The sequence below is a fragment of the Aspergillus sydowii genome (genome assembly GCF_001890705.1).
Source record: "Aspergillus sydowii CBS 593.65 unplaced genomic scaffold ASPSYscaffold_19, whole genome shotgun sequence".
NCBI lineage: Eukaryota > Fungi > Ascomycota > Eurotiomycetes > Eurotiales > Aspergillaceae > Aspergillus > Aspergillus sydowii.
This window is the reverse complement of record NW_024467877.1, coordinates 313,605-333,882: the sequence shown is the minus strand read 5'-3', so window position 1 is coordinate 333,882 and position 20,278 is coordinate 313,605. Positions and strand designations below refer to the sequence as shown.

Sequence of the window (20,278 nt, the reverse complement as noted above, 5' to 3'; positions counted from 1 at the left end):
TAAATGTGATTCTCAGCATAGCACAATTAAGAGAGCCGTTGGTTCAGAAAGTCCATCTTTATTCCGTTCAAACAATCCCTGCCCGGTGTTGACTTAGGGTTTCAACAACACCCCAAAACCGCATACACAGCCAGCTGTCCCTCTAGAGCTTATGTCTCTTCTCCCCCGCAGCCAGCTTCCTGAACTCCTCCTGGGGAATACCAGCCAAGAATCTTTCTAGACCCTGGAAGGCCTCAACCGTATTCTGACGATCCATAACCTCCCGTCCAGGCCTACGAATCAGCTCCTTAATCCTGAGCATTGAGCTCTGGCTCAGATGTGCACCCATGCGTTCATCAACTTCCTTCAAAACCTCGCCCAGGAATCCCTCCGAGTCCTCTGGCTTCCCGCTCGGCGCTTTGATAACCTTATTCACGAATCCCGCACTCACCAGCTCCTCGCACGTAATCCGCTTGCTCTGAAGAAGAGCTTCGTTGGCTTTTGCGATACCAAGACGTTCTACGAATGCAGTGGAGGCGCCACCCTCGGCGACGAGACCGAGGGAGGAGAATGGTGTCAGGATGAAGGCGTGCGGCGCGGCGTACACGAAGTCAGCCATTCCGACCAACGCGGCGGAGAGGCCCACAGCTGGCCCATTTAGGGCGACGACTAGGATCTTGGAGTGGCGTGAGACGGTGTTTGTTATGTCGATGTTGTTTACAACGAAGCTGCGGACGAGCTCGCGGCGGACATTGGTGCCGAGGCCGGCGCCGGGGCGGGCGGAGGTTACGTCTGCGCCTCTGTCGATAGATAATACCATTAGCAAATGTGACAGGGTTGATTGAGGAGGGGGGGAAGGGTGGAGATGAGAAGTACGCTGAGAAGAACCGTCCGTTCCCAGCCAGGACGGTGATGGTAATGTCATCGCGCTTGTCGACTTCACGGAGACGCTCGCCGAGGAGGTAGTAGTGATCTCCGGTGAGGGCATTGAGCTTTTTGGGGATGTTTAAGGTGATGATCGCGACGCGATCTTTGTAAGTGAGGGTGATATCTTGTTCGGCGGTCATCTTATCTGCAGCGCTACAAATGTCGACGGTATCGCTTTTTCCTTGTGCTGACTGGGTTGGATATGCCCGGCGAATTTTAACGATCGGTGGTTTGTTCAATGCTGCAAGGTAGGGAGCGAAACGAAGACGATGGAGAATCAACCAGCAACCCTCCACTATTAAATGATAGTCAATTGCCGAGCACAGCTTCTCTCACAACGTTCAGAACCCCAGGAGCCGTGGCTTTTGCGGGGAGTGACCGACGAGCCGACGGAGGAGCCGAGGCCCAGTGGGCACAGCGGCGGAGCGCAGATCTTTTCCCTGAACAAATGCTAGGTCAGTTGACTACACGTGATCTATATTAGCGGGCGGTCTGCCAGAAGCCGCATCACATGACCTCATTAATCCAGGTCCTCTCATAGGCTGGCGGGATTCTTCAAGTTTATCGGCCGGAGGAGCTTCGGATTCAAGATCGGACCGTCGATCAGGAAACGTCTTTCCAAACCCCGATAATCAACAAAAAGCCGGTCGAGACGCGCCTGGCGGTGAAAAAATCGCACTCGATCCTATATCAACGTACACATTCTCCATACAATCCTGTTTCAGCGACTCGATCACCTCCGGCCCACCCCCCACCCGTTTCAATTGACATCAAGAAGTCAATCCACATCACAATCATGTCCACCATCCTCCGCAGACTCCAAGGGGGTAACCTCGAAGTATTCAAAGTATGACTGCTGCTTAACATTTGCTTCCAACAACATCAAGTTCCTCAACCTATGCTAACGTATTGCTTTTTCCAGTTCGGCATGTACGTCTTATTCCCCATCGGCTGGATGTACTACTTCGGAACGAATCTCGACGAGCGCTTCAGCGTTCCCGGGTTCTGGCCTACCACAGAGCAGTCACATAAGATCCCGCTTGAGAAGGAGGATATCGATAAGGAGCTGGCGCGCATGCGCATGGCCGATGCGGTGAAGCGGGAGCGACGGGAGCAGGAGCGGGAGCGAGAGATCGAGTTCCAAGCGCAGGCTCAAGCCCTCGCGCAGGCACAGAGTGGGCAAGGTTCAAATTCAGAATGAAATGACTGATTCGTCGATTGATTCTTGGGGTGTGAATTTGGGTTTCGAAGGTTTTGAGCTGGGGAAAAGCTGAATCTACTCTATCCTGCCGTTCGGAACGGTAGTAGTGGCATTTTTTTCTATGATACATTGTATGTTGGAGTTCTTGGTCTTGGTTGTGGGTGAATTACTTTTGTACAGTATGTATAATTGCTCGTTGTACTATAACACTCTTCTCTGAGCATCTTATGGAGTTGGTATTGGACTTCACAGGATTCTTGATTCTTACTTAGGGTATTTGTTCTTATATAGTTTCCATCAGGAGAAGAGTCGGAACAGCTATTGCGCCTTAGAGCTTTACTATCAGCCCGCATGACAGTCGTCTAATCCTTCAACGACACAGCTCCGACAGCGGGGTAGAACGTAATTTCGGACCATACTCAGAAATTTACCAATAAAACAGCACTTGAAAATACCTGCTCAACAGCCCTTAGAGCGCAGTAAAAAAAAATATGGTATACCAATAGTAGTCGGTTTAATGCTAGTAGAAACGAAAAAAAAAAAAAGACACCGAAACGCCTAGGACACGAGCACCGTCTGCACGACTCTTCCAACTCCATCAAAAGAAAGATAGCGATCCCGCAACGCCAGGGGCGAATCGAGCAAATGATTTCAGTTCAGGTCTATGGATGGTGGTCATGCAGCTGATACTGCGGAAATTAGGAGCACGGATATTGAGCGGATGGGAGAAGGGGAAAAAAATTAGCGAAATTAAACAGTGCATAAGTCGCCGACTGTATCACACCGAGAAATGAACTGGCCCAATCTTCGCTCGCTACCGACAACAACAAAAGCAAAAGTAACATCCTGGGAAAATAATTATGTTAATTGAAAGAGGCTCCCGAGTATTACAGCTCCGGAACCGTGGCCGCTGCCGTCGCGGCTGTATTCTGCGCGGTCTCGTACACCAGCTCTAGAGTCTGCGTGGCACCGTCACGGAATACTGTACTGATGGCTGCGATGCCGTTTGAAACGAATGGGCGTTCGCCAACCCAGTAGTAGTAAAGGTGGCCGTATATTGTGCGGAGATGATCGGGCAGGTAGACGTAGATTGCAGTAAGGATCATGGAGAGAAGCGTAAGAATAATGGAATCTAGTTGTTGCACAGTCAGTAAATATAATTGAGCAGATTTTGTAGAGTAACACATACTGAAAATGAATTTTTCCGTAGGGGTAAGCATGTATACGGCGAAGGTCACCTCATATTGATAGATCTTCAAACGTATCCAGCGCACAAACGCCGCTGCTATCCAGAGAAGAGTCATCGTTTCCAAGTCGTTGACTGCGTGGTGTTTAGGTACAAGCGAGTGATACGGTGGGTGGTATTATCTGAGGTTGCGGTTGCCAGGAGCCCTGGGTTCGTAAGCGTCAGGGGGCAGTCTGCGCTAGAGTATCTTGACAAGAAGATGCAAAGTTGAGAATGAGTAGATCAATTGTCNGCTCGGTTCGACAACATGGTACAAATCGGATCGCAGGGGCAGGCTGAGGAAATCAGCAGAAACAAAGCGTCGAGGTGGATAAGGACGAGGAAAGATTGCGCGTCGATCGTCAGTTGATCCGTTTTGAGGTTGCGGATGCGGGGAGGCGACTCAGATTGGAGGAGTTTTTCTCAGGGGGTTTCAGACCGAGGGCGAAGAGGAAGTTAAAGCACAAAATACAGGGTGAGGTGCTTTGGGGACATTAACAATAACAACCGGGGAATCTGATTCTGGACTGCGGCAAGAATCTGCTAAGAATAGTCAGGAATTAGTTGAAGCCCAGGTGTCCAGAGCCAGACTGCCAGTGGTCCTTTACAGACCGGTCCACTCAGGGTCCTGTCAACGATTGGCAGTGCCACTAGTGGAAGGTGGCAGGCTCTTCCTTTTCAATGAAAGGAGGCAGGCAACATGTCATCCAGCATCTCGGACAAAACTCTTGACCTGCTTTGATCACCCTCTTACAGGCTCATCGTCAGATTCTGGATTGACCCCCATGTCAGAGCATACGTAACCCACCCTTGGCACAACCACACCCAACGTCCCAGAGACCAAGCAGGCGACCACTTAACGAACTCGGAAACATGCCTCCGGAGCCCCCTGGGGTAGATATTTGTACTTTACACTAGCGGAAGAGCAATGTATACTTTTGTAGATGGCTGAAAATGCCCACGAATGTTCTCGAATTTCTAGTATTTAAGCTGCACTACTGCGTCTTCTATCGCGATAAGAATCTGAGCCGCCCAACCAAATCCAACCCTTCTCCCCACCTCATCCTTAGCATGAAGCTGCTGCTGCCCGCGTGTTTGGAGAGTCAACCTTAGACAAATAGTTCCCGGTAAAATGAACCTAATCGTCTGACAACGATCATGGTCCGTCCAATACGACACCTACTGCTGCCCATCTCCAACGCCGCGCTCATCCCCCGGCCTCCTATCCGCATTGCAACAGTCCCCGTCCCCAATCGATCCATCTCCGCCTCATCATTCCTCTGCAACAAACCCCTCCCCCCGCGCCTGAAGCTCGACGATGCCGACATAACACTTTCCTACCTCAAGGGCACAGGCCCGGGAGGGCAAAAAATTGTATTTCCCCTCCCAATTTCATCCACACCCGCGAGCACCGCTAACACTACCCGTCCTGACCGCAGAACAAGACAAATTCCGCCGTGCAATTAATCCACCGGCCGACCGGAATCGTCGTGAAATCTCAAGCTACGAGATCGCGCGCGCAGAATGAGAAATATGCGCGCCAGATCCTTGCTGATAAGGTCGAGCAGGTCCTGAGGGGTGATCAGAGTCGTGTCGCGCTCAAGGCAGACCGCGAGCGGAAAAAGAAAGCCAGTAAGATAAAGAAGAGTCGGAGGAAGTATCGGGAGTTGGAAGATGGGAAGAGTGCGGAGGAAGAAGGAGGAGAAGAAAAGAAGGGGGAATCGGTGTTAGATGGAGATATTGAGCCTGCGGCGAAGGGGTCAGGGTGAAACGCTCATGGACTTCTATACTTACTGCAGAGTCGTGGATACCAGATTTGGCGGATATGCCAGGCTACCTACGTAGCGTCCGCGCACACTACGTGCGTATATTTTAAATATTGTACAGTACAGCATTGTTCTATATCAGAACTTGGTCCCATACAGATGAAGGGACAGACATTGATATTCTGGAAAATAGTCTCCAATGTAGAGATGATATATTTTACGCAATGTAACTGCCGAGCACTGCCTTCGCTTGGTCCCCTAATCTCTCCTGGGCGAATGCTGAGATCCTTCCACCGTGCCTCTGGTCTGCTTCCTTCAAGTACTTCCCAACCCACAATTTAAGATCGGCACCCGTATCAGGCCAAGGGTCTCTGACCTGTTGCCGTATAGTGACAAGAGCTGTGAATCCAACACCAAATGCCATGTCCTCAACGTCATGCTCAGCAATAACATCGTCCTTGCTAGCAGGCAGCGGCGGTAGCTCCAAGAGTTTAAGAAGGGCTTCGCACGTGAAACCCCATCCCTTCTTGTACTTGTTGGCAAAAGCTTCGGAGTTGGCGAGCGTCTTAGTGAACGATAGCACAGCAGTCTTGCGATCCAGTGGGCGCGCAAGCTTTTGTGATTCTGGCAGAATGACGTTCAGGTATAATTGGACATACAGGCTATTTGTGATCAATATTTGACTGGATGACAAGAATCGACCACTAGACTTACCCTTCTTGTACTTTGTCGACGATTTGGATCACGAAGTCGGCGCTGTATCCCTTGGCATCATTGGCACACATGAAGTGATAGAAACGCACGAATCGGAGCGCAAGACTCTCTGTCTTGTGATTCTGAAGGCGTGTGAGAATGATCTGCATGATGTCGCCAAAGAACGGTTCCAGTGCGGCCCTGGGAAAACGTTAGCGAAGTGCGCTATGTGTATCTTTCAGTAAACAACGTACGATGGAAAGTGCTCAATCACAGCTTCCAGGAGATCAAATCCGTAGCTTTCATTTGTCTTCGACGAGAGTAACTTCTGGAAGATACCAAGCGTGTTGATAAGCTGGTTGTTTTCTAAAATATATTGGGAGCCCCGGCTAATGATCGACGATAGAAGTCGCACGAGTGCAGGGATATTGCCCTTGGACTCCCACACTTGAGGTGCAAGAATAGGGGCAATAAGGCTCTGATAGTATGTTGGCAACGTTCCCGATGGGTTAGCTTCGAGAAGGGCAGCGAAAAGCTGGAATATGTACGGCACAAATTCTAGGCTCATGTCAGCTTCACTTGTCAACTCTATTGTACATAGATCCAGGCCTACCTTGTACATCGCCCTGGAGGATGGCGGAAAAAGGAGAGTAGAGAGCCTGCTCAAGTTTGTCGGGGTTCGCCGGAGCAGCGTACCTATGACAGTCAATAAACAGCAGGATAGCAGTATCCGAGATCCTGAACTTACCGAATAAAAGCTCCTATAGTCTCAAAATGATAGTAGTAAAACCTCGGGTTACTCGGGTTGCTAGCTATCACTTGAGTGATGCTGATCAAGTGCTTCAGCACGTTGTCGGTAATAGGGACTACAGCCTCCTTAATCACAATCAAAACCCTCATGGCACATTTCATGATAAACTCATTCTCCTGCACTTTTTGAGGAGCCGGGTCCTTCTGAATCAGAGAGAAAATATGCTCCAATAGGTCTTTAGCAAGAGGCTTGATCGTGTCTGCTGAGATAATGGGCTGTCCTTGGTTATCGGTGAAATATAGCACGCGTTCAACTGCAATGGCAGAGTACGTGTAAATAACAAAGTTGGAAGAAGCAAGGTGATTGACCAATAATGGAAGAACTTCCTGCCACTGTTCCTTTGTGACGAGACTGCGGAAAAGGTAGAGATACTTGATGGCATCAACCTTGAGAATTGGATGCAGGCCATCCCCAGAAACCAAGTCGGCAGCGAGGTGTTTTTGGAAATAGTCGGTGATGCTTATCAGGCTATTAGTAGTCGTGATTCCGTGGCTGGCAGTTGCAGCCCCTTTCGCCGCGATTGCAATAAAAAGGTAGGTCGCGGTATCCTTGGCTTTCCAGTTCAGCTGTGGTGATTTCGTGTACTCGTTCAGGTAGTGGTCAATGTATTGCAGAACAGCCTTTGTAACCGACCCTTCAAAGTTCGCGTTCAGTTGCTTTAGGAAGTCTGTAGCAGCACGTCGTCTTGTGTCGCTGTCTGATCCCTCGAGATCGCGTCGGATAAATTCAATCGGCTCATCCTCGAACAGTTCCTCATCTGACTCACGGAGGCTAACATTTGGTAAAATAACCTTTTCAATGACCTGGGCCAATGTGCCTTCCGCTTGGAAAACCTGTGCATGTTGGGGCATGCCGGCAATCGAAGTCAAGAACTTTAACGCCCGACTGACAAGAATGTCATACTTTGTTTCCTGTCCAATTGTAGTCAGGAAATTCCAGGAGCTCTCTACGAATTGTTGGATGTGCTGCTGGAACTCATCCCCGTATTTCTGTACCCAGAGCGTTAGGACCTCAAAAATCCCGGCACGAGTAAATTCTAGTTGGCCAGACTCGGTATCATCATCAGTGTGAAGCAATTGGTTGTCGTATGTCAGATATTTGAGTAACAGCTGCGCAATCCCACTCAAATTTTCTTCGAACATCGGAGGGAGGTCATGGCAAGAGAGGTCATACATCAGCTTAATCATCAAATTAAGTTGAGTGAATCCCTGAACAAGCTGGTCTTTGTTCGACTTGTTCGCTTCAAGATACGCATCGAGCCCCTGCATATCATGGTTAGCGCTGTAGTGGATTGCTGTTAGGGTGGGCGAAGGAAGGGATACCTGGAAAAGAGTCAAGAAAGGATTACCGAATCTCTCAAGGACGTGGTTGATTTCTATGTAAAGTTCATCGGAGCGGAAAAGGGGTCTCCATCTCTTAAAGATCGAATGTGCAACTTGCAAGACACCGATATTGGCAGCGGGATTGTCGGGTTGGAGTTTTGAAACAAGGTCCTGGGGAAGTTAGTTTAGCAAAGATCAGGTATGGAGCTAACTGAGTGCCAAACTTACATTAACAAGTGTATCCCACCGCTCCCAAAAGTCACTATCAGCGATGACACTAACAGCTTCCCCTAATTGGGTTTGTATACCCTGCGGTACGGAGATCATCAAGCTGATGAGCTCTTGTTTGATCGTACCCACTACCTCCTGTGGGAGCTTGTAGTTTCCATCCTCATCGGACCAATTCCTTTTGATGAAGTTCTTGAAAAACAGCGCACTTGCCAGACGAGTATTGTACGGATAAGATTCGGAGGCGGTGATCTGAAGAAGCGATATCGCAAAGTTCGGGTTACTCTCTTCTTGACGAAGAGCGGATTCGGCTATCACAGGTCAATATGGATTTTGGAAAGCGAGTAAACGATTATGAATCTGCGGGTTCACCTTGTTTGTTTTGTCTGGGGTCCAGACTCGCTGCGAGGAGCTGGGCAACAGCCCCAAGACCATCCGCCATTGTTTGGAGGGGCGATGTGTATTAACAAAATAGAGAAAGATGCAGAGACAACAGGTGGCCGTTGGAGCCTTTAAAGTTCGAAATGGGACAGGTTCTGGAAACTCTACCAAGGCCTAAGTTCTCTTTGCAGAAACAATGATAAATAGAGCCAGAGGCAAGCTTAATTCCTGGACAGGCAGTTTGTTTGGCGGTTGCTTTGGAATTATTTCCAGGCGGTGAGCAGAGGTCCGCGGGGTGGTTCTGCCAGTCAGGTGACTTCTCCCTTCTGCGGAATCAAACTCTTCCGAATCTCCGCCAGATCAGCGGCCAAACTGGTGCGGAGGGGAAATGGCCTCTTGGCGGAGCTTCATTGATGATTCAAGCCCGAAGATATCTCGTTCTTTACCCTCTTTCGCCTTAGAGTGCAGTCTACAAAAAGGTTGGTTTCTTGCAGGCGCCCGGTGTTCGTCTGTCTTGACCAGAGCAACTTCCTTTCTTTCTTCATGTGCTGGCTCTCCGACACAGCCTCTCTTGGGTGCTTCGACCTCTTATCTCTTAGCATTGGGATTCAAGCCTCATCTTCTTTCAACCTCCTAATGTTACCGACCTTTCCTTAGCAGCTCTCCATGGTACGTTTTTTTAATCAGGCTCTGATCCTGGAATGGTCTGCCACATCAAACTCTTCCCACCATTTCCCCATGACGCCATTTCAAAGCCTCTTATCGCTAATCAAACCGCTCTTACCCAGCTCCTTATATAATCCTTGACTCACTTGAACCGTCCTATATACCCTCACCCGTCCACCGGGACGCATGCCTCCTGACGATGCTTTATTCCCATCCCGTTCTAAGTATTCAACATCCAGCTTTGCGGGCGTCTTTAGATCATTAAGTGCCTCCCGAGCGAAAACGGTTTCCTCAACGTCACTACCGGATAGCGGTGACTCTTTCCACCAACACGCAGATGGACATACAGGATCTTGGGGCACAATAGGGATTGACTCAATGCATCGTGGAAGTGTCGTGTCCAGCTCCTCGGATGCTTCGGGGACGCGGGATTTTGAGTCGTCTGTCAAGGTGCTAGCGCAACAGCAAAACCTTAGTCATGCCAGTGACGAGGCAGAGCAAGTGGCCAAGTCCTTTCAATTTTATACTCAGGAGCAAGCTTTAGCGCTCTGGGAAGCCGGGTCGCACTTGATACACCAGGCGGGGTCTTCCGAGGCTCGGCGCAGCGGCTCCGTTCTGCTGGTATCGCTCTCAAGCCGCCAAGATCTTCCTCCTGCAGCCCGACGCACAGTCTTTGAATTTATTTCGTCGTCCTCTGAGCCCGACGTTATACCGGCTCGCGCTCAATCCCTAATATCCTTGTCAGATCATGGCAGACGATTAGAATTTGCTTCCTCGTCTCTCCTACCCTTAATCTCCTCATTTATTGTCCCGTTATACGAAGTCATCTCCTCAGCTAGAGCGAAGGCGAGAAAAGCTAAGGTTGGGAAAGCGAATGGACTTGCATACGAGGATACTGTCTTAGACGACCTCCTGCAGTTCGCGGTTGATCTCATCACACTGCAGCGGAAGCAGCCAGAAAGCGATGAAGTCCAAGAACTGTTGGATCAGATTTTCATCATTTGCAGAAAGACGAGCGTTGCTGCTGATATAAAACATGCTCTGGCTGTTTTCGATGCAGTAATACTCTATGGGGTGGTCCCTGAAGGGAGCTTTTCCCCGATGCTTGAACTACTCTGTAGCATTCATGCGTCCGTAAGATCTCTTTCTGGCCCTACGTCAAGGGCTGTTCGGAATCTGGCAAAGTCAAGGCGACAGACAGAAATGGTTTCCACACTCCATTCATTCCTACACAATTCAACCGGAGAGCACAGTCAAAACCTCAACGTCCTGCGTGGGGCGGTATACGCTTTCGCCGACCTTATCCGCGCACATGGCCAGGACGGAATAGTTCAACTCGAGTTCGAGCCTTTGATGAATTCTCTCAAAACAGTTGTCCAAAAGAATGATGGACGACTAGAAGCGGACGTCTTGGAGCTATGTTTAAACACGCTGGAAGGAGAGTTCGCCCAGGTCACATTGGAACAGGACTGGCGAGGGTTTGTCGACGTCCTTAACGCCTGTTCCAGTAGGATTATTGAAGAGCCCGAAGTCAGTGCTACGCCCACTCTCGGGCCGGAATTGCCCCAGTCTAGGGCCAGTGTCGTCGATGATGTTAAACCCAACATCTTATCGAACATTGTCCAGATAGCATCTGCTGTGGGGTCTCTTTGGGAAAGCTTGAATGGGCAACAGAGACTGGAAATCACAAACTTCCTCTCCAATGTTTGTCAACACATCGAGCCAACGCAGGCCGAGTTGATACTCAACACGATGCGAGCCGAGAAGCTCTGTGATCCTCAAACCTCGGGTTGGGTTCAGAGTTGTCAACAAGTAGTCAATTACTTCATCCGCGACCGGAGTAAACCGGCCGAAACTCGAATCGTGGCTCTGGAAACATTGAAGGAGGCTTTTACTAGCTACGAGTCCTTGGCCCTCTTCCAAAAAGAAGGCCTCTTAGACCTTATGCTAGAAGGCTTCACTAATGAAGATAGCATTATATTCCTGGAGTCACTAATTTCCTTCCTTGTCGACAATGTTGTTCTTTCCTGTGATGATACTACGTTCAAATCCTTGGTTGATATCATCAGTTCACCAATGACTAAAGATGTGAGCACGGAAGAGCCCGACTCGCTTCCAGTGTCCCCCGCAGAAGGTCGATCATCAAGTTTCATGTTGGAAGTCTCCCTGGCCAACATCTGCTCTATTGGGCTCGTGCGGATGTTTTTGAGGTCACTCAACCAATCGGCATCCAAAGCAGTAATAGTCTATGAAGGCCTTTTAAAAATAGCTGAGTCTTCAGATCGACCTTTAGACGCACGCTTGACCTCTCTCAAAATGCTTTTTAGACTGCGTTGTGATTCCTCAGGCTCAATCATCGTTATCTCGGTTCCTGAAGATGATTTTAGGATGAGTATTTCTGGGCGCAGCATTGACCCAAGTTCGTTGGCGAACGATCCGGAAGACCCAGCTGGAGAACACAGCGCAGATAACGATTCTGGAGTACCAGTGCCTCTCAGGAGGTATCCGGTCCGCGGGTCATCGTCCAGTGCTTTGTCTAGATCTACGGGGCGGAGTGCCAGCTATTCCCAGCGTGTGCCAAAGTTGTCTCATCCCGTATGGGCTGTCACTACCCCGCAAGTCCTACCCGAGGAACCTCCAGACGGTTCCAGTCCATTCCTATACGCCCATGCAACACCTAACGCGCCAAATCAAGAAGATTCCGAATCCGCCGAAAGAGTCGCTTTGAAAGCGAATGTGTGGCTCGAAACAATAATCATGCTGCTTCAGCGTGAAACGAAGTGGGACATTTACAGTTATGTACTCACCCACCTATCCCCTCAACTCCAGAACAAGGATCTCTTCAATACCGCAGTCCCACAAGTCAAGCTACTGCGCAGCGTCTTGTGTGATCAGATCAAAAATGACTCCTTCCGTGAACCGCCTGTAAACACCGGGGTGAAGAAATCCGACGTGGCTGGCTACATTTTTGATTCTCTGTGCGTACTAATAAGCTACCATCAACATTTTGCAAAAAGTGAAGAGGATGAGCTTGTACGATCATTTATGATGGGGATTATCGGGTCTTGGGGCAACACATCCCGCGGGTGCATCCACGCTCTCTCTCTGTGTTGCCATGAAATCCCTCTCTCGGTTACGAAGGCTCTAAACGGAATCTTTGACAAAATCTCCAAAGTCATTACATTATCCAATCTTGCTGTCCACATATTGGAATTCTTGGCACTACTTGCACGACAACCCGAAGTTTATGTCAATCTGCGAGAGGAGGAGATCCGTACGGTTTTTGGTATATGTATTCGACTTGTGCAGACTTCACGGGAGCACAGGCTGAAAAATCCCGAATCGCCGACAAGAAACGCACACGGTACCACAAGAACTGGCAGCGTTGTTCGCGAGACCGCAGCGCTTCCCGGCAGCGACCCATCGGACACCTCCGTTCAGGATGCTATGTCCAGGTATATCTATACCTCGACACACCACGTCATGGTGTTTTGGTTCTTATCACTGAAACTCCAAGACCGTCCAAAACATGTCAATTGGATAACTAGCAGGCTTATTTTCACTGATGAACATGGAAAGGAGACAGTGGAAGAACAAAGCCAAGTGTTCCTCGATTTAATGCAAAGGGTCGCATTCTCGGATTTGGGTGAAACTATTCCTTTTGCCACATTCCCACCTTCACCCGAGGATGGGCCAGCGGTAAAGAAGTCGTGGATTATAGGCATGAGCATCGTCACCGCGGAGACTGCTAGTGTCTCAGGGTTGACCCAAATTACCAAGAGACAAGCATCAGGGACAACTTATGCAATGTACCAACAGCGCACTGCACCAGTCCTTCCTCATCAAGTTCCAGCAACTCATGATGCGCATCTGCATCCAGACAACATGAGTACCAATGTTCTACCCAGTCACATTATGCTCCAGTTGACATCGACGGCGTTCCCTACTCCCGTTACCATTCAGCCAATTCCACTACCAGATGACGACATGACGCGCCGGGCGTTGAGCACGTTTGACCGGAATGATATTGTGGATGGTCATAAGATTGGTGTCATATATATCGACGATGGCCAGACTACGGAGGCAGAGATCCTTTCCAACACTGTCGGCAGTTCCGATTATGAGTATTTCCTCTCGGGCCTTGGCACCAAAGTGTCGCTCAAAGAAGCCAGGTTCAATACTCAAGGTTTGCATGCAGAAACAGACGGGGAATTCACATATGCCTGGCGTGACCGGGTGACTGAAATCGTTTACCATGTCACGACTATGATGCCAACCAACTTCGACAGCGATCCGTCCTGTGTCCTTAAAAAGAGTCACATCGGGAATGACTTCGTCAACATAATTTTCAACCATTCCAACACGCCGTTTAACTTCAACACCATACCGTCGCAGTTTAATTTTTTCAATATTGTCATCAGCCCGGTGGCTCGGCTCACAGAAGAGGACAAAACAGGATCTTCATTCACATGTAATCCCGAGAACATGTTCTACTCCGTAAAGGTGATGAGCAAACCTGGTTTCCCGGACATTTCGCCTGCTGCTTCACCGAAAGTTATTTCGGGCAAAAACCTCGCACCATTCGTACGCATCCTAGCACTGAATGCTTCCGTTTTCTCCAATGTTTGGAACAGTCAGGGTGAGCATATTTCGTCCTGGCGCAACAGGTTGCGTGAGATCAAAAGGCTACGCGAGCGAGTAATGGATTCACAGTCCCAGAACTCAGATAGCCTAGATGCCACTTATCCGACTCAACGCCGCAACACCAAGGCCAATATCTTTTCGGAAGAAGTGCCGGTACGTACAAGTGTAGGGAGGTCTGAGTTCTCTACCGACTGGAACGCAACAGCGGATTCGAACATTCTTCAGAATCTCGACTTCTCCCGCTGGGCAAGGTGAAGTCATGTATGAGTGTGGCCGTTCCCCACTGTGTCGACAGCATTTATTACCCCGATTAAATTGGGTTCTCATGGAACCATTCGTTCCACACTCTCGTTTGCCCTCAACCTGCCCCCTATCTATATCCCTGTGTTCATCTGATCCTTTTGCTTACGCCGTCATCGTTTGCGTTCACGCCAGCCATTATGGTAATACATCTGATCATGCATTTAATAGAGCTATACTGTGTTCTGTTCTGTCCTGTCTGCAGACGTTGATTATTCGTTTTTTACTCATAGCTCTTTTTTGTCATGTATACCTACTGTACAGGAGTTGGACGGGGCTTAAAAACGATGCCAGATGGAGCGATACGATAAAAAGTCGGTTTATGATGGAAATGACGGAACCCAAAAGTTTGTGTTTTGATATGACTTGATGACAGCAGCTGTTATTTCTTTGTCTGATTTCTACATATGATATCTCAAAAAGCGGGCGCGTGTATGAAGTTGAATAGATGAATGTAATCCTACTAGGAAAGAAATAGCCAATGGATTTATTCAACTACAAGGGACTTGGGTATTTTACGTGTGTGAAGGGCGCATACAATACATCCTGGCTACAACTACTTAGTAGGTACGGAGTTTAAGCAATCTCATGGTTGAATTGAATGAAAGGATTCGTATCTCTTGATTATATTCTGTGAAAGTCTAGTGATGCTATATAAATATCAATACAAAAAGGTCAAGTACGCGCAAAAATGTTTTCTATATATATATACATCGGAATTATCCCCTCTTCGACTACCGTAAGCAACAGCATGGATAGTTTTATGGTCCACTCCCGTATATATTGGGAAAAGAGCAAGAAGATGGAAAGGTATATATCCCAGATAGGATAAGACGTATCGACAACCCATGCGTCAAATACTCAATGCTTTGACAGGCGCCTTTCCGTATTGCCTTTTCTGGCCTGTAACTTGGTACACTTTTACCACCCAAATATCTCGCCTATGCTCAATGTACTCCACCGCACACCGGCGACAGAGAACAGGATAAGGACGACGTCCACGACGCCGAGGACAAGAGCGCCGAGCATGAATCGCGGGTTAAAGATCCGGTAGAGCATAAGGTGGCGGCGGAGATGACCTGCCCACATTGTTGTGGCAAGATTGATAGTCGCAAAGTATAAGACATATGTTGCTGAAGCTTGTGCGACATCGGAGAGGAGCTTGAGGGCTGGTTTTTTGGAGGCGGCGTTCTTGTCGTGGAGCTGTAAGGGCCGTTTCCAAAGAGCTGTGAGTGGAACAGCAATTGCGGCGAGTATTTGGGCTCCGAAGGTGTTGAGAATGACGAGGAGCGGGGACCAGGGGTATTTGACCGTTGTTAGAGGGATGAAGGCAGTTTCCCACTGGACACTGCTTATGGTGGCTTGGTGGCCGGTTTTGAAGTAGTAGAAGGATCCCAGAAGGCCTAGGACGACAGGACCAATGGCAGAGTTACTTGTTACCAGCGAGTTCGTATCAAGGATTTCGAGGAGGGAGAGGATCTGCCAGAGGAGGAGGCCCATGGCGCCTTGGCCCATGGGCTTCTGCATCAGAGTTATAGCTAGGCAGAAGTTGATGGCGAGGAAGAAAAATCGGGTGCCGTGAACGTTGCCGAATCCAAGTATTGTGACGGTTGTCCTTGGCACTTGTTGCTCGCCAGGAGTGGGCCGCCTGGCTTCCGGCTCTGCGTTGTTTTGTGCGACATCGATGCTGACGCAAGGCTTTGAGTAAATGAATGCGGTTGTGCCGGCAGCAAATGCAAGGCCGAGAACAAGCTGGGCTAAGAATACACGGATTGACTTCAAAGTTTCACCACTGAGAGGTAACCAGTCTTTGCCGTCAAGTTCCTCAAGCACCCAGAAGATAGAAGTGACGAAAAGTCCTAGGCGGAAACCAAGCCCAATCCATAGGCTGGCCGCTCCTTCGTACGATTTTGATCCAGCATAGAAACCCTTGATGACGGTTGGCAAGATAAGCATCACGAGAAACGGAATAGCGAGCTGCCATGGAGCAGAGGTAGAAGATGTACTGGAAGCATAGTAAGTTGAGCGGCAGAACGGCATTTGCTCCTCGCGGCAAAGGCGAGATAAAGATCCTATTCTTCCGAGAAGGACGAAGACGATCGAATGATACACTCCTAGGACCCTGTCCGTAGTCGTTTGCTGGCGCATTGATGAAATACCAGAAACAACGCCGAACGTGCAAAGAAAGAATAGCAGGATCTCATCCTCCCAAATTGTATACGAGTTAGATGCGAAACCAACAGACTGGCTGACTGTGAAAATAACAGCCAACCAGCCCCAAATTGAGTTTGGAAGAGGCAACGACAAGCGTTGAGAGCCAAAGAAAATGGCCGACGAGGCACCGAAGATGCTTCCAACAGCTGCAAGAAGCGCTGATGATTCGGGCACTTTCATCTCAGTTACCCCAAAAATGGCTAATGAAGCCCCGGCCACAGCGCCCGATACTGATCCTATTCCGGCACGGGAGAGGAATGGACCTGTGAGTTCTGTTCGGTCACCTTGCACTCCACGAGCATAGAACACCAGTAAAACAATGCCAGCAAGGAGTACGCCAATTCCTTGTACCATGCTCGGCACATCGAAGCTTGCCCATAATCCCCTGCAAATGTGGAGAGTATGTCGTTGATACTGCCTATAAATTTCGTTGATTGCGGACAACGTCTTCGAGCTGGCCCAGCTGCTATGAGCCTCCCATTCCTTTTCTGCTGCTTCCCAGTACCCGATGGACTGAGACGCCTCTCCATCGCCTCCATCGCGGGTTTGAGCATTTGCATGTTGATAGCGCTTGATCTGGGCTGAAGCCAGGCGATTCACTGCAACTAAATTGTTCCAGTCATTGCCACTAGGTCCAATGAAGGCTTCTTCGATCGGAGATCCAAGGTTATTGTATGGAATGGGAATCCCGAGGAGCAGTGACAGGGTTGGTACAAGATCAATCTGAGGGACAAATCTGTCCCGGGCGTGCTCCGGCGGCAAACCGGTTTCTTTACCCGTACGGCCAAACACCCCCCTCTTGGAATACATCCACAAAGCAGCATCGACCTCGTCATTCGATTCGCCGCCGTGGTCTCCTTTTGAGTCCATTCCATGATCTCCCATCACTACTAACAGCGTACTATCGTCGATCTTGGCCATGATTTCCCGAATGTCTCGGTCCATCTGGTTGAGTTTCGCTGCCATGGCGGGATGGTTTGGACCATATCGGTGGCCAGCGTGGTCGACGCCGAGATAGTGTCCAAATATCACGTCCCATTTCGTGTGATTCTGAGGTTCCAGGAGAGGAAATAAGTGTTCATTCACGCCATTATCGACGGTATGCAAGTCCCACACATTGAACGAATCAAACGGCCTGGTAAGATTGGGGTTAAAATATCCGGGGAAAAGCGCCTGCCAGGTGTCATCGCCGAGCTGCACAATACTTTTTCCTGCCGCGTGAAGTTGAGCAACAATATTGTCTTCGTCAATTGCTGTTCCTGCAAAATTCGATCCTGCGTCGACAAATGTAGGAAGAGTACCTGTGGTCAATCCCTTTAGTCGTTGCAATGTTGTAGTCGGCGGGTCGGCGATGAACGGTAGGAGGAAGGCGTTTTGGGGTGTTTCAACCGCAGTCTCGTACAACACTGGGATGTTATCGTGGAAAAGGTGGGCGCTTTCGGATTCTGAGTTTGATACAAACGGAACAGTAAAGTCGTAGCGTAAAGCGTCAATTATGATCACAACTGCTTTGTCAAATGACTTTTGGTGCCAGCATTCATTGTGCTCCGACTGCTCCGGCGAGATCGAAGGCGAATCGCTAAAGGGAAGAACATCGCAGGAAGACTTGTTCTCCAGGACCATTCGAGTGAGAAGAAAGCCTTTGGTGAAGAAGAAAATACCGACAACATGCAAGAACCTATTCAACGAGCCGATATTAGAATTTCACTGTGAAGATCAATAGGAACTATTCAACTCACAACACCCAGACGAATACACCGAGTAAGCCCAGGTGCTTATGTTTGAATTCTTGTTCTAGCTCTTTTACAAAAGCATCCTTCGACTTGTTCTTATTTGCTGCTTGAGATTGCATTCCAGCGAGCACCTTGGGGTTCAGAGCTTTGCGAGGATCTGACGACCGCGGCGACGAACCCTGAGAAGACTGGAGTCTATTGAGGGGGCCATCTGCGCCCGACGGATCATGGCGTGAGGTCATTTTCGCTGCAAAGAATGATTATTGGGACAACGTCCACTAATTCGGAAATCTCGGGAGACGCAGGAATTTCGGACTCGTTGCAGGCAGGTAGACGACTCGCAACCTATTATCTCGCCGGAAAAGGTGGCTATATCAAGGTGAGGTCTTTCTGGGGGCCAACACGACTCGAGTCATCGAAGCGACAGAAATGTTGATATTTGTCCTTTCTTTTGTCCCGGAACTTGCAAGGTTTCCGGTAGGAGCTCTATGTTCAGGAGCTCTAGTTGGCAAGGTCTCGCTAGTGAACTGAGTTCAGCGGCTTGAGAATCTCATGGTCGTAGCTGCAGCTCCATTGGGGGGTAACAAGGTCGAGTGACGGGGGACAGGGTTCCTGCAGCGCAATTGCAGTCGTCCAAGTGTGCACAACTTAAACACTACGGCCAGCTCAAAAAGGCGCCAAATCCTGCCCGTGACGTGGGGGAGTCGGCGCTTTCGGCAGCTCATCTACGAATTGACGCGTTGTCATTGGTTAACACGGCCCGGATCATTAAAATCCCTGCAGCAGTGGGCCGTTTCCAAATAGGGATAACTGTTTAGGGCATTGCTAGAGTTGGCCTTGCATCAGGGGGAAATTAGTACGTACTCCATACCAAACACTAAATGGGCAATAAAGTCATGAGGAAGTTTTCTGAAAGCTTTAAAGTACGCCTCTATCGGGCCAATAGGTACATTCATCGACGCTCACACCTGTATAAGGCGGCCGTCCAATGTATAGCTTAAACTAAGTACATACATTATCCAGCTGCGAGTCACCGGATACGGAGACCGAGAAGGTAAAAGTAAAGTTAGTCACAAAAGAATAGTAAAAGGGCACCTTGGAAGAATGGTACGCAGGCTTCAACAAAAAAACAGAACGTAACGTCTCTCCAACCCTAGGGACGTGGCAGGGTGAAGATGATGAGTGACCAAGCACGAGAAATGAACGCCTCAAAAAAAAAAAAAAAAAGAACCAGAATAATAAAAGGCTCTAAATTCCCACATCAGTTGCTGGGCGCGATTCAAATATTGTCCATCTCCCAGTTGCCGGGCCTGGTGCCAGGTAGCCATGCGAATAGAAAGGCAGATAGCGAACCGCTTGAACAAAGTGGTCTCCGCGTCACAATTAAAACAGCGTAGATACTGCGTGTATGTGCAAGTTGCTGGTGCGCGTAGAAGCAAAGTTGTGATATACAACAAGAATGAAGCAGATTTTTGCCGGAACGTGGTCATGTTTTGCGCTGGTCGTAGGAGTATGAAGCAGAAAGATGAATATGGTCTATTGACGTATGGATCAAGAAGACATATAAACGGGCATCAACTTTGGTGCCAGTGTTTAGCCCCATCGTTTTGCGTCATCCTTTTCTTTCAAACCGCCCATGCGCTCAATGTCGAGGGACTGGAAACGTTCTGCATCACTCGTCTGGTAGGGCGGAAGCTGATCATTGTATGGTTCAAGCCCGACACTTCCAGCTTCGCTAATTCGTACCACCACGACCCTGCCGGATTTGCGCTTTCCAGACTCGTCCTCTTCCTCGGGAAATGTGATGCGAATCTCTGGTACGGGGCTGGGGGGCGGACTCGAGGAGTTCTCCATTAAGTTGCGCTTCTCATCGATCACAAACACGGATTCGGTCTTTGCGTAGGGTGGCGCGGTGATCGTGAGGCTACGGTGGTGGGTTGAGCATTGACCATTGTGCACCGGGAGCTCAGGCTGTTGACGATTCAAGCGTCTGCGACGTAGAATAAAGAGGCCGCCGACGAGGGCAATACCGAATAATACCAGGACCAAAAGAGAGATCAGCAGGTTAACCATAGGTTCGGACAGGCCTTCACTGCCTTTGTCGCCATCGTCTCGTGTAAAGAGTCGGTGGATGTTCTGCGTCATATTGGTCGGTGAAATCGGGATGTATCGCCGTTAAACGCGGTTG

At 49.2% G+C, this 20,278-nt stretch overlaps 8 protein-coding genes across 8 annotated transcripts; 3 read left to right on the top strand and 5 right to left on the bottom strand.

Annotated features, from left to right (window-relative positions):
• Positions 1-142: 142 nt before the first annotated feature.
• On the bottom strand, positions 143-1,046 carry ASPSYDRAFT_164179 (dodecenoyl-CoA isomerase; the record flags this gene model as incomplete). Its single annotated transcript, XM_040843236.1, has 2 exons — positions 143-779; positions 856-1,046. 2 exons carry the CDS (start codon positions 1,044-1,046, stop codon positions 143-145), a joined length of 828 nt encoding a protein of 275 aa, XP_040696485.1.
• Positions 1,047-1,702: 656 nt separating this feature from the next.
• On the top strand, positions 1,703-2,107 carry ASPSYDRAFT_37198 (uncharacterized protein; the record flags this gene model as incomplete). Its single annotated transcript, XM_040845513.1, has 2 exons — positions 1,703-1,753; positions 1,829-2,107. The coding sequence occupies 2 exons, from the start codon at positions 1,703-1,705 to the stop codon at positions 2,105-2,107; spliced, it is 330 nt and encodes a 109-aa protein (XP_040696484.1).
• Positions 2,108-2,994: 887 nt separating this feature from the next.
• On the bottom strand, positions 2,995-3,411 carry ASPSYDRAFT_164288 (serine palmitoyltransferase small subunit family protein; the record flags this gene model as incomplete). The annotated part of the gene is made up of 2 exons (XM_040843248.1): positions 2,995-3,239; positions 3,297-3,411. The coding sequence occupies 2 exons, from the start codon at positions 3,409-3,411 to the stop codon at positions 2,995-2,997; spliced, it is 360 nt and encodes a 119-aa protein (XP_040696483.1).
• An 880-nt stretch (positions 3,412-4,291) lies between these two features.
• On the top strand, positions 4,292-5,026 carry ASPSYDRAFT_189296 (peptide chain release factor family protein; the record flags this gene model as incomplete). The annotated part of the gene is made up of 2 exons (XM_040843617.1): positions 4,292-4,706; positions 4,772-5,026. Coding segments are annotated over exons 1-2 (471 nt in total), but the record flags the coding sequence as incomplete, so codon positions are not given.
• A 289-nt stretch (positions 5,027-5,315) lies between these two features.
• On the bottom strand, positions 5,316-8,594 carry ASPSYDRAFT_164080 (putative chromosome segregation protein Cse1; the record flags this gene model as incomplete). The annotated part of the gene is made up of 8 exons (XM_040843223.1): positions 5,316-5,760; positions 5,813-5,992; positions 6,046-6,349; positions 6,405-6,487; positions 6,540-7,864; positions 7,925-8,095; positions 8,153-8,463; positions 8,525-8,594. 8 exons carry the CDS (start codon positions 8,592-8,594, stop codon positions 5,316-5,318), a joined length of 2,889 nt encoding a protein of 962 aa, XP_040696481.1.
• A 791-nt stretch (positions 8,595-9,385) lies between these two features.
• On the top strand, positions 9,386-14,098 carry ASPSYDRAFT_62722 (putative GTPase activating protein (Tsc2); the record flags this gene model as incomplete). Its single annotated transcript, XM_040850160.1, has 1 exon — positions 9,386-14,098. One exon carries the CDS (start codon positions 9,386-9,388, stop codon positions 14,096-14,098), a length of 4,713 nt encoding a protein of 1,570 aa, XP_040696480.1.
• A 966-nt stretch (positions 14,099-15,064) lies between these two features.
• ASPSYDRAFT_164297 (mannose-ethanolamine phosphotransferase GPI13) lies at positions 15,065-18,332 on the bottom strand (the record flags this gene model as incomplete). Its single annotated transcript, XM_040843250.1, has 2 exons — positions 15,065-18,035; positions 18,097-18,332. The coding sequence occupies 2 exons, from the start codon at positions 18,330-18,332 to the stop codon at positions 15,065-15,067; spliced, it is 3,207 nt and encodes a 1,068-aa protein (XP_040696479.1).
• A 1,351-nt stretch (positions 18,333-19,683) lies between these two features.
• Positions 19,684-20,235, bottom strand: ASPSYDRAFT_164200 (uncharacterized protein; the record flags this gene model as incomplete). The annotated part of the gene is made up of 1 exon (XM_040843239.1): positions 19,684-20,235. The coding sequence occupies one exon, from the start codon at positions 20,233-20,235 to the stop codon at positions 19,684-19,686; it is 552 nt and encodes a 183-aa protein (XP_040696478.1).
• Between the last annotated feature and the right edge of the window lie 43 nt (positions 20,236-20,278).